This window comes from Dryobates pubescens, chromosome 17 (genome assembly GCF_014839835.1).
Source record: "Dryobates pubescens isolate bDryPub1 chromosome 17, bDryPub1.pri, whole genome shotgun sequence".
In the NCBI taxonomy this organism is placed as follows: Eukaryota; Metazoa; Chordata; class Aves; order Piciformes; family Picidae; genus Dryobates; species Dryobates pubescens.
The window spans coordinates 14,933,361-14,947,014 of record NC_071628.1 but is presented as its reverse complement, the minus strand read 5'-3'; the positions used below and the strand labels follow the sequence as shown (position 1 = coordinate 14,947,014).

Genomic DNA, 13,654 nt, shown 5'->3' with positions numbered 1-13,654 from the left:
CAATCAATAAAAAAACATTTGTATGGGTGTGACTTTAATAAATCCAGTCCTATGATTTCAGGACATAATCTGCATTAATACTGTGTCTGCTGCAAGCCTCAAGATAAGTTTCAGAATGTAGTATTTTCTGTATAAATAATGGTAGAATGGAAGCTGAAAGACAACCAAGGCAGTAGCCCTGGTTAGCAGGAGGATAGAGAGTGCAATTTTGCAGACCACTCAGATGATGAAACATTACTTTCAATGGTACTTTTGGGTTTTTATAATGCTCACTTAATATTATTTATTTTGGAAGAGGCTAAGAACAAGCATGGAGTACACAATATACACTATATATACATATTATACATGGATACAAACATCTATATGTGTTTCACACATCTGTTTTTAAAATTCTGTCTTTTAAAAGTACATTAAAAATATTTTTATATACATAGCAAGTGAAAATTTGGCTTTGCAGCATTTACTTAGTTTAAAGCCACAAACCACTTGCAGGCTCAAAAGGCATTTAAAATGTGTAAGAGTTTTTCACTGAACCAGTCCTCTCTGAGTAGTGCTAGTGCACAGCAATATGTAAACTGTTTTCATTCTTGAAACAAAGTACAGGATGGGGACAGAACTGTAATGTGTAAGTAATGACATTCTCTATTAGCATATTTTATTTGGAAACCAAGGCCAGCTTACAGCATGGATAAATATATGCATGGTCATGTTAATCTAGATAGAAAGGAGGCTGAAGTAGTTTGGCCTCAGCTTAGGTTATGTAATCAGGATGACAGATGGTTTTGCATACCTGAATTGATGCCTGTCCTGTGATTGCTGTACTACTAATTAGACCATAATCATCAACCTACAGGAAGCATGCCACAAAGTTATATGCAGAATTGTGTGTGCACATTTCTCAGAATTGTCAGTGTTCCACTCAATTCCAAGCCAATGTTAATCAGTTTGGAGCATTATTTATGGAGGGACAGATTTCAATGTACATTTGCTTTTGCCATTATTCAGACACAAATAGGACTTGAAGCCACTTCACACAAGAATTCAAGTTTTCATACCCTCATAGCCACAGGATTCAGAATACTGGGCATTCTGCTCAAGCTTATAATGTATTATGGGAATAGTAGGCTAGCCCAATCACACAGTATAAGTAAATAATTATGATCAATAAATAATCAGAGGAAACTGATATCGAACCACTTTTAAAAACACTATGTTTAAAACTGGAGGGGCTGGAATGTGAACTAACTGCAATCTCACAAATAATCAATATTGGTTAGACTTTCATGGTTTATGAGATAGTTTGTATTTAAGGCCTGCTGAAAGTTCAGGTTTATATCACTCGCACCAACCTTTCCCAGCATTTGTATTTCAGCACTGAAAAATACCCTGATTTTTGGAGATCCAACATTAACTGAGAACAGTTCACTGCTATGCACCTAGAGCTCACACAAACAATTGAAGAGTATCAGGCTTTGGATAACAAATGAGTTTGTTTGTTTATCTCCTCTCATGACAATACTAGTACCCTTCCTTATTTCACATCTGAAGACCTATGGCTTTTCCTACTCCTCTTTTACCTCTGCTTTCACAGAATGACAGAACTCTTGCCTTTCTAACCAGTGTTCTCAGACAAGCTTCTAAAAAGCAATTTTATTTGTAAGAATTGATTTAGAAGTCTCAGACTGGGGTTTGAAATATTGGAGCAAAAGTGCATCTTTCTGCTGTTCTAAAGTGGCTGACGTTTCCCATTAAACACAATGCTGCAATGTAAGAAGTCTCTAAGCACCCTCTGCATGCCAGACTTGCAGATGTCAGAACCTTTTCAGTGCATCTAAAGCAGTATGCAAATATAACAAAATTCCTCATAATAAGTGTGACTTGGCACAGAAATTTGCGTGCCTGAAAAACAGGAGTCCCTAGAGTAAACAGCTTTCACTACTGTACAACTTTATTTTGTTCTTCATACTTTTGAATGTGCTCCAAAATTACAGAGGAAATGCTTCCTAATTCAATTCTTACAGGATTTCTATTAAAAAAAATTAATAATCAACCTGTTTTTGAATCACTTCTACTAACGACAAAGAGATATGCCTTCAAAAGCACCTAAGTAGCTTGAGTTCCTAAATTCCAGATGGAAGAGTTACCAGGGACTCAGATTCAAGCACAGCAAAACCATGCCAGCACTCAAAGCATGGGCTGATTCACATGCCAGTCTGAAGCATCTTAATGTAGAAATTTTGGCTCCCAAAAGCTAGGATGTTAGAACATTATTGGTACATTATTGACTTGACTTATGGTGCCATATCTCTAAGCAGAGATAAATTGCAAGGGAAGAGCACTGTGCTGGTACAGCTGTGTAACACCTGCCTCCAGAACTTGATGGTTTGTTGCCCCGGTCTTTTGCACCATGATTCACTGTGATAACACACAAAGCCAACTAACAGACAAAAGAAAAGGTCTCCAAACCCAGTTAGAATTTCAATATTATTCTGCTGAGCAGGTGTCAGGTATAGTACTCCAGTGGTTGTTTCCAGTATACTGGTCCTGTGAGTCATGCAATGATTTGTACTGATGAAGAGCTCCTTAGAGAATGCAAAGAGCTTGATTTGCATTTTATTGGTTTCACTCAATGCAGAAGACTGAAAAAAGAATTACTGAAGGGATTTCAGTCCTTGTGAGCATTAGCCAGGATTTCAAAATCTTTTTGTTTTCTTAAAAAACAGAAGCAGTGACATAGTTGTACATCAAATCAGAAAGTTATCAGAGTGCTTCCTAAAGTACTTTTTGAAGGCCATTTTATTTTTCAACACAAGGCAGCTAGCTCTTCACTCAGATCAGTGTTATTTAGAAAGAAACACTGCATCTGCTGCATAAGGAATCAGGCAGTTCCTCATCAGAATGTTTTGCCTCAAATAATGAGGACAGTAAGATATGTGTCAGTAAGACTGTCAAGATGTCATGTTTTACTCTCTAGTACTCATATGCTCTTTGTCATCAGTTGTTCTTTCTGTTCTGGTATGAAGTATTTTTGCATAGTTAGCATTTACCACACTTTACCCTAGGAAATATTGCTGCTCCTGAGGGTTGGTATTCTGCTGCAAGACATTTGCTTTGTAACAGTGATTGCCTCTCTGACATGAGGGTAGAGAGTTGTTAAAAGAGGAAGTGGAGAGCTGAGCATGCTTTGTGATTTCCTTGTTCCTCTTATAGTGATCATGCTCCCAAAACTCCAGCTTGACCACCCCAATTTTAATTATTCTATTTTCACCCCCAAACCCAATGACAAACATTTGGGCACAAAATGTATTTTCTAGAAATACTGGTGGCAGGTGTCTTAGAGAATTTTAGGTGAAAGATAAAAGCAAACAGAGAGGATGGTTAAGGTAAGTTACACAGAGTGATGGTATGCAACATGCAGAACCTCCTGGCCAGATGGAAATACTACTGTTTAAGTAGACTGTCTAGGTTCCACTTTTTCATAATATCATCCCCAGTAAAACCCTGAGCCTGCAGTGGGTCTCAGCAGAACAACAGCTGCCAGTCTTTCCCCTGAGTGAGAGCAGGTGGTGACCTACATATGAACCATTTCTTGCTGCTTCGGGGTTCATCAGTTTCATTTCTCACTACTCACAGCTCAAATCTCAGCTGTACAGCTAAAACATGAACCTCCTGTGCTGCACCACTTTGCTAGGATGAATTCCTTTCCTCTAAGAGGAGAGGACCTCATGTAATGGGGAGCTAAGCAGCAATAAAAGAACGGTTAATGAAGAAGCCTTAAGGGTGGAATCTGGTGTCTGCACTGCACCTGGATTCACTGCAAATCCTTGAGCTATAGGATCCAATAACTCTATATCCAGCTGTTTCTAAAATTAAATGCATTTGCATATATATGGGAAACTATAAGATAACACAGAAGGCAGTTTCTTTGTACAGCTCTAGAGTTGCTGCAAAATGTAGGTAACTTGAATTAATTCACTCATCCCTCTGTTAAAGCTAGAGTAGTTATTTCTAAGAATTGCCTTGCACTTGCTGTGAAAGAGTTTTAGCATCCTTTGTTAAGATTATATAGGACTGTCATTTGGTTCCTGTTAGCCATGAGCTCATTTGAATGTGGCCCATTTATCTTAATTTTAAATTATGCTATTTGCACATTTCAACATTGCTAGTGATTGTAACTATCTACACTTGCATGCTAAAGTTTCTACATACAAACTCACCCACTGGAAATCTTAATGAAAGAGAACAGAGGCAACGTATACATAATGTGAAATACAGTCAAGTCAGTTCTCCAGCTGAGCAAATATTTGTGGATTTTTAAAATATATATTTTTAAAAAATAATTATTTTGAGGACTTCATATAGAAGTGGAGTTGTGCAAGAGGAAAATAATATGACATTGCCCATCCTGCTGAGCAAAAACAACAAACAGTTTGGAGAGAGACATGTAAGCTACATAAGATCCGGAGGTTTTTAAACCATTTACTAAAACAGGAAGGCTAAACTGTTTCATGAATTCACAGGAAAAAAGTAGTGACAGTTTTTAAATATAGACAAGCTTTTACAGGAATCACAGTGCTTTGCAGAAGTAAGATCATTTCACCTGTAACTGTTTTCTGAAATGGCTAGCAGCTGCTGACAAACTGTCGGCTTATGTGATACTCAGTCTAGCAATAGGTGAGACTATATTTAACAGACAAGATCAAACTGCTGCAGAATAAATATTAGAAAAAATACAGAACAGTTTATGAGGCAAATAGATGTGATGTCTGAAGGTGTCCCTTCCACTACTTCGTATTGCTACTCAGTTTACAATATAATCTCTTGGAGAATAAACCCATACACAAGCACTGAAAAGTGTGGGGTGCCCATGGGTGCTGGTAAGACATTCTTACGCTCAAAGCTTGGGAACTAGAGATAAAGTTTCTCATATAACAGGACTCCAGCATTACAAAGCAAAGTCTCATTTCAGAAAAATTGGATATATAGCATGTATTGCCTCTGCTGAAGTACAGGAGTTCATATTTTGGATTCAAGTGAAATGTGCTTTCAGATAAAATTGCTATCTTCTATCATGTAGTATGACTGTTCTTTTCTATTACATACTACACATCAAATGTGCATTTTCCAAACAACTTAATTCATCCTTCTCAAGACAGGAATAGTCACTGGAATACCTATTTATTCAGTGTACTGTCTAGAAGGTAAAAGACCAAGAAAAGAGTGATGCTCCTGTTAGACAGTTGTATAATTTTGCAGACACAAATGTCTTAATTTTAACTGTACTTCTAGAAAAAAATCCCCATGTTCTGAAGGCTCTTGCATGGCATTTGGAATATGACAAATGCTAGAATTTGCACCAGTGATGGACTGCTGATTTGCAACCTGATGGACTAATAGTAAGAAATGTTACAGAATTATCCTTCACTTTCTTGAAGTGGTTTTAAGCCTGGATACTTGGCATGCATCACAGGTGTTAAAGTATAAGGCTGGAAAGGCAGTATATAATTTCCAGAAAATGATGTTTCTTTTCTAAAGCTATTGAAGTGAAATATCAGCTTTTAAAAATTATTTTCCAATTATGGATCTTAAATTAGCGATAATAAATCTAGTGGCATCTTCCCTAAAGCCACTAGATTGTGGTAATGGTTGCAATAAGCAGTGTGAGCCATCTGGCAGTGTAGGCCTAGAGCCTGACATGGTGGTAGGCCGTGTCCAGCATGGGAGCAGAAGTGGCTAGCAGTGTAGCAGGATAGTGCTGTGCCTGCACCGTGTAACCAAAGCAGGATGCTGGTAGCTATAAACACAGAGAGTTATCTCGGAATAACAGGACGCACACCTGCATCAACAACCTCGCGTGTTATTGCTAGTTTAACCAATAATCAATAGTAATAGTGTGGGGTCACTCGTGAGGGGCCAGTGAAGCCATGCCAGCAATGCCCTCCGAGTTTATATAAGTTGTAAAGGTTTTCTTGCTGCGCACTTCTTCTACGCACTTCTTACTAGCCTGTCAGCTCTACTGTCTGCTCTGTACTCTGCTTGCATTATAATCGAACAACACTGAAGCAATAAAGGGACAATACTAGATCATACTGATCAGCTGTATTGATTCCATTCTCCGTCATCACTAAACCAGACAATTTTACAGTCATGTTCAATGTGATGATTAAGTTAGGAGTTAACATGTTCATTTTGAAACTCATCATGTTAAACATTTTGGTGGTCATAGCCATCTGTGGGTTTATTTATGATACATGGTTTAGTCGATTAGGTGGTGTTGGATGATGGGTTGGACACGATGATCTTGAAGGTCTCTTCCAACTTGGTCTGGTGTGGTCTATTCTATTCTATTCTACATATTGCTCCTTCTCACAGAAACGAAAAGAAAATAACCCACGTGCTTTGATATGAAGAAGCATGAGAATGCTTTGCATTTACTTATGGTACACTGCGCCAGGGGAGATACAGGCTGGATGTTAGAAAAAAGTTCTATACAGAAAGAGTGATTGCACATTGGAATGGGCTGCCTGGGGAGGTGGTGGAGTCACCATCACTGGAGGTTTTTAGGAGAAGACTTGACGGGGTACTTGGTGCTGTGGGTTAGTTGCTTGGGCGGAGTTGGATTGGTTGATGGGTTGGACGCGATGATCTTGAAGGTCTCTTCCAACCTGGTTTATTCTATGTATTCTATGTATTCTATGTATTCTAATAATGAAAGAGCAGTAGCACGAAACAAGTTCATGTGCCTTACCTGATCCACTAACTGGGAGTAGAGATCGTAGCAATTGTCAAAAATGTATTTGTAAGTGGAGTCCAGGCAGGCTCTTACACAGTCTTTCACCACAGTACTGGCTCGAGGTGGGCTCTGTAACTCAAGGACCTAGCAAAATATTCCATAAATAGTAGTGTGTCAGAATTTTATTGAATCCCACACAAAACAAGTGTTGCCAAGAATGTTGCTCTGCAATACAGGATGAAAAGTGTTCAGCATAATTGTGATAAAAATATTTAAAACTCTGTTACCTTAAGTTTAGAGAGGCATTAAAACACATACTGAAGCAAGTAGATTATATCACTAAGATTTATTGGAATGAATGAAATGATTCATACTATGAAAGAGGCACACATGCCTCAGGGTTTACATCTTTAGTGGAAGATCTAAAGGCTTTTCCATTATTTAGGAAATAATTAAACCAAATAATTATGTGCTTTTCTTTGAAACATCAGCCAAAGAGCTTTTCATTTTTTAAAGTAAAGGGTTCATCTTTTAACTCCACTGTAGGATGCATTAATTTGAACTTCACTTAATGGATTATTTTAATTCTCTTTACATAGTGCCTATTGCAGTGAAATCACATGACATTGTGACAAATGTTGCCTTGTGTTTCTGTATTTTCATCCAGTAATATTAATGTGCACCATTTAATTCTAAAAATACTTCAGAACCTGATCACATAGAGAGGAACATCTGGAGTGACTAGGACAAGTAGAGGTATCATACTTGCTGTTTGGCATGATATTATGAGAATAATAGGAAAATATTTTTCTATATGGTACATGTTCTTAAGCAGATCAACTGAGTTTGCTTTATATATTTTGACTTTAGAGTAATTAAACCAGTAAAATTTTTGTTTCCTTGAGGAGATGCAAAAATTATTTTAAAGAAAGGAAAAGGTAGTTTATTTTACAAAGATAATGGCTTTTACCTCATTGTTAATCAAAAAATGACATTACACCTATGATGCAAAAATAATGGTTAAGAAAGGAAAAGGCAGTTAATTTTTCACAGATAATGAATGGCTTTTACCTCACAGTTAATCAAAAAGTGACTTTACACCAATGATATTTGGTAAGATGAAAGATTTAATTTTAAACTGACAAAGATTAATTGATTCAGAGTATTAGCTAGAGTATGATGCTACTGGATTAAAAAAAGACAACTTTTTCCCCCCCCAAGAGTAATTGTACACATGAAGGACAATACCTTCATTCTAAAAAAAGCAATGCTGGTAAGCAGGTCCACAGTTGATTTCAGATCTTGAAGTCTTTCAGGATTGCTGGCAGGAAAATTATCCTGGTGAATCAGGAAGAGAGGAATCATGTAAAATTGGAGTTACAGGTAAGATCCTTGAACAGCTAGGGAAAAAACTCTGGGAAAACAAAGATGCTGCTTGGAAGGATTAGAAATGTTCATGTGTAACCTGAATTCTGCCTGTGAGGATGTTAATTATGTGTAGCCCTTTGATATGAATAGGAACACTTCTGATAACATTCACGCTTCTCTACTAGCAATGTGCATGATTTCCAACACATTAATGGAGTAAAAAAAGCCTCAAACAATGGAAAACATTGCTAATGAAAATAACTTATGAGCTCTCCATGGTACATAAATCACTTGTAGGCACAAATGAAGTAAAAACTTTAATGAAGAAATCACAGTGAAATTTGTGCAATTAACAAGAAGACTGATGGGAAGAAGTGTTATTTAAATCACTTCATACTAATGAAACATAAGCCAAATATCCACATTCTCCAATATAATCTGGATAACATTCTTCAAAAGTAAAAGACCCTAGGATACTGTATGAAGGCTAGAGTCTTAAAAACTGAGCATGTGCAACTTCTACTACTTCCTAATACTTTGGGGTTCTTTTAAATACTCCCTTTTCCCTTCAGTTGTAGAAAGCAGGTCAGATGAGCAGAGAAATCCTTGAGGTAGAGGCTGCCATTCCTAGCAGCTGAAAGGAGATCCATGATAATGGAGCCCTAATCACTCATGTGTCATCCAAAAGTATCATGATCCCGTGGATTGCAAAAGGAGAGGGAGTTCAGAATGGTACAATAACAGACAGGTATTCAGTGCGTGATTCTTTCCTGACAAGCTGGGTTTGGAAGCACACTTCAGTGGAAAGAGCTTCCATGCGGTGAAAATGAAACTGCAATTCCCATCATCTAGAAAAATGAGCAGTCAGATATCTTTTAAGATTTCAAGGAACTTGGCATAGAATTGTAGCAAAGATTTCAGTTTCACAGAATAAATACAGCAGTAGATGCAGTTTTCACTACATGAGTCAGTGAAGGTAATTCCCAGATTAATTACTTATGGATTAATTTAACCCAAGTTGTTGAATCCTACTCTTTCTTGACCATCTGTTCATCCCTTGACCTATTCTTAGATTTTGGAAAGAAAATAATATTATTTTTTTTTTCAAATCGGAGAAATATTCTCAAACTGCTTAAATTACATAAGCTTTTGTTCCAAAGGTGTCTTATATCAGCACCCAGTATTTTCAGCTTCTGTGTCACAAGAGGGATTAATATCAGACTTCTTTAGGCAGTTAAAGTCCGCAAGGATATTTATACAAAATGCCCTACATTTGATTTGTTCCCTAGATAGAGCATGTTGCACATACCCTGTATTTAGATAAATCAATCCTCAGAGAGTTGTGCAGCTGGTCCAGTAGTTTTATGAACTTTTCCCTCTGTAGAAAGAAAACAAGAATATGTTGAAATAAGAATCTGCAGATTCCTGTAATTAGTGAGTTTTTAGAAAGCTGCTTTCCATTCCTAATTTATGTGAAAAATTGTTCTTCGTTGTTTGATGTAAATGTGTAGTCTGAGATACCAGGGTTTCAAGGCCAGGGGGGTGTATTTTATCACTTTATTTTCCCTTTCTGTCCTCCATTGTGATTTACCTGCTATGGATTCAACACTGTGCAGCTGTGCAATACACTAGTGAGGTGACACAGACTTTCCTATGCAGTATTTTTCTGATGTGTTGCTAAATAACTCAAAACATCTAGAAACTGAAAAGCTTTGCCTGATGTCTCTACCCAAAAATGCAGTAACAGCATTAGTTCAGCATAAGGTCCAAAGTTTTAGTTAATTAAGGCTGATTAAAACAGATAAGCTTATTAAATATCTATGCTTGCCTTGCAGTCACTTACAGTCTTGAAGAAGACACTTCCCCTTCCCTCTTTTACAGCAGAATTTGGTGTAAATGAATGATAGACATTTTTACTTCAGAATCAGTGGCTTTTGTAGGAATAAGCTAATTAATACTGCACACTAACAGTTTTCCCTTTGAAAAGTGGAGATTAGCTTCCTATCTTGGTAGATGAAGGTGCAGTGCAAATATGTTACTGAGAGATACCCAGCTGAGTTGTGCCATTCTCAAGTAATATTAATGAGAGGTTCTAATGACCAGTCTGCATGTTAGAGCATATTCCATAGTACACTGCACAAAACTGTTCAGCAGTCCTTGCCAGCCAACAGGAAAGCAGCAGGCTTGTGCAAGTAAGGTCTAATAGCTCTCAGAATGCACGTGTCCACACCCTCCCTGAGAGATCATCAACACTAGTATGAAAACAGTGTTCTTTGTGCACTCTCTCTCATCAGTGGAGCACTAACCTACTCCAAAAGCCACTTATTTGGCACAGTTCCCTTAAGGAACCAATCAAAAGTAACTTTTTGTAATGTTATAGATCTGTACTGAAACATCAGTCAGCCAAATGCTTCCTAGCTGTAGCCTGAGGACTTGAATCTGAGATCTTTTTGATGACTGAAGTGCAGCTATCCACTAACAAATGCCTTTTGACCCAAGAGAGAAAAATAATCTAATATTTTGCCTGTAAGTCAGTTATTTCAAAAAGGAATCCAAATCTCTATTAGTGATGCCTGCTATGGTCTTTCTATCCATCTGTTGGACTCCAAATTGGATTTAAATTTGCGTCAAGGGTAAATTGGCATTAACATCAGAGGAGAACTTAATCTCTTCCCAATCTGAGGAGAAAAGTAGTTCTGATCACTATAAAAGTGACCAGGATGGAAAGGAAGAAAAGAATAGAAAATCTTGCCAAAAAATTCCTGCATTTCAAAACCTAGATCAAGCTCAAAAGTTCAGTAGAGCTTGAACAGTAAAAGTGTACCCTTGTTTCAACAAAGATGTAGAATCATTCCATAACAAACAATCCATCAGTGTATAAAAGAAAACCTGAATAAGAACAGAGCAATATTGTGGTGTCATGATAATAAACTAATTAAATCATACATATTCTGATAGTACTTTTTGCTTATAAAACTTTTTAACCTATAGTAGTTGAGCAAAATTAATATTCTTTTTCCGAAGCAAACTGTTAGGAGCAGGTGGTAGCATTTAGATTCTAGAACACACTGTCTCCAAAGTAAAGACCCTGTCCTTGGTATGTATATCTGCTCTCTTCTCCCCAGTGACAGTAGGTGACTAAATTAGAAAACAGAATGAACATATTGTTATTTTTGTAACATTAAATGATTAGGAAGTCTGCACTGTGAGGAATTAGCCCCCAGGAGTAAAGTTAGCAACAAAAAAGGTACTACTACATCCCAAGATGCTGGTGTTCCTCCTAAAATTTCTGATACCTAAATCCAGGACTTGGCCAACACTCCATTACTTCAGCAAAACCAAGAATCCATCATTATAGAGTCTCATGAGAAGGGAGAGATCCATTCAGTTAATGAGTTCATTGATGACAAAGCCTGAGAAAACAACTGCAACTGATACTTAGTCTGGTGCAGTTAGCAGTTTGCAAGCCCCACTGTGATAAAAATGGAACCTGATTGTTAATGATTTTAGTAATATGCATGTGTGCCAATGTTTTCTACCTTACATGCCTTATATATCTCTACAGAACAAGCTAAGCAGCATCATTAGATCTTACAATGACTGATTATAAAGTCTCATGGTAAAATTTTCAGAAGCTAACAGCAACTCTGAGCAAGTGTAAAAAATGTTTGAATTTAGAAGTCAATATAGTATTACATAATATAAAACAAAAGGGCTAATACTCTATGAAAAGTCTACTTACCCCAAAGTTAGTAGCAGCAAACCGATCTGAGGCAGATACATTAGTTGCTGCTGTAGTATGAGCATAGAAAGCATTTATATTGGCCAATAATGTACTCATAACTGCTGGAACACCAGGGCACATATATTTAGAAGACAGACAGGAAAAGTGCCTACAATTCAAACAAATCAACAGTTACAAAAGATGGTGATGATTCTGCTCTTTCCCTCACTACCATTTGTTTTCAGCTCCAATGATGTAACTGTCGAGCTACCTCACAAACAATAGTGCAGATACACACAAAGGAAATCCAGACATGTTTGAAATAATTCCTACTTGTTGCACACTGACATTGTCAAACTGAATGTGTTGGATTAACACTTACTTCTTACTCTGTAAATCCTAAATACATGAAAATTATTTAACTACCTTAATTTCTATTAAGCAAAACATTCATTATTAAACACAAATTTAGAATCAAGCACAAAATTATTAGCATAAAAGGCCACGAGATCTGTTCTCTAGTGGAGGAGGATTTAATTGATGCCAACAAGAAGACAAACTGGTATTTTACTGTGCCTTGTGTTTTAGGCTACGTTATTCATGAAGGGTGAGACTTAAGCGACTTCTGGGTTCACTGATCAAATTTGGTTCAGGCCAATAAAGTTGGGTAATCAGTTTGTTAATCCTGAACCAGCCAAAACCAGGGCTGCAACACAGCAGCACTGGTTACTTGTTTGAAACAACAGGAGATGCCTGCTTATAATGCACACAGAGTTTACAAGATAAGGTTGTAAGAGGTGAATGACAGATGTAACTCTAGGAGAGTGAACAACAGGACTGCAAAACATAAAGTCTTAATATGCTAGGCAAAATTGGGAGGAAGATATAGAGACAGGAGAGTGAGGGGAATTAGGTAGAGAAAAAGGTGGTGAAAACTAGTATACAGTCTAACAGAAGAGGATGAAGAAACTACAATCACTCGGGAGTTCTCTGTATGTCTGAAGGTCTTGATTTGGCAGTATGCTCCTCTTAACTGGAGTCTTTGGCTCCTCTTGACTATTTTGCCTTAGGAGAAGAATAGGCTATAGAATTTATAGAGTCAAGAAATTTTAAAGAGCTGCAGTTCCTGCAACACAAGCAGGCTTTTTGTTGTATTTTGGGTTTGGGTCAATAATTGTTTTTCTATTGACATAAAACCCACATTTGTTACTTCAAAGATTTCCCTCCTTAAGAACTGGGGAATTGGAATCTGTACCTTGAGACATCCCTTGCCTTGAGCCATTGCTTAAAAGAGCAAGCACCCTTTGGGGAAGAACAGTCTGTATTTCCTGTCTTTATAATGTGGCTGTGGCTGTGTCTGTCTCTAACAGGTACAATCACACTTGGAAAATAAGTTAAATGATAAAGGTCTCATTGAGGACAATGATTAAAGCCAGTAAGTAACCATCTATGTGATATTTTGCATGGATATCCACATTCCAGTAAGTCTTAGGTGACACAGAGGTAAACCCCCTTCTGATCTAGAATTAAACACTGAGTCACATGTGTTTAGAATCACAGAAAATGCAGAATTTCTTTGCTGATGTTTGTTGAGAGAGGAAATGAATTTGATCTTCATGCTCACAGAATTTACACTTCGTCACTTATTGGACTGATTTTCCATGAAGTAGCCAAGTACTAAAACTATAAACTGATCTAAATTTTGTCTTTGCTGAGCTGCAACGATTGTGGTTGGTGGGTACACTCAGTGTATTTAGAAAACCAAGACTATCATTTTGAAATATTATTACCATGCTCAGAAGGAATAAATATAAATAAGAGAGTGA

At 37.2% G+C, this 13,654-nt stretch overlaps 1 protein-coding gene across 1 annotated transcript in view; it reads right to left on the bottom strand.

Moving 5' to 3' along the window:
* UNC13C (unc-13 homolog C) overlaps positions 1 to 13,654 on the bottom strand; it is a 137,562-nt gene that overhangs the window by 60,124 nt on the left and 63,784 nt on the right. Inside the window, exons 13-16 of the mRNA XM_009906444.2 lie at positions 11,847 to 11,997; positions 9,414 to 9,482; positions 7,985 to 8,074; positions 6,752 to 6,880 (exon numbers count right to left, since the gene is read on the bottom strand). Coding sequence (XP_009904746.2) covers positions 6,752 to 6,880; positions 7,985 to 8,074; positions 9,414 to 9,482; positions 11,847 to 11,997 — 439 coding nt within the window. The remainder of the gene's footprint in view (positions 1 to 6,751; positions 6,881 to 7,984; positions 8,075 to 9,413; positions 9,483 to 11,846; positions 11,998 to 13,654) is intronic.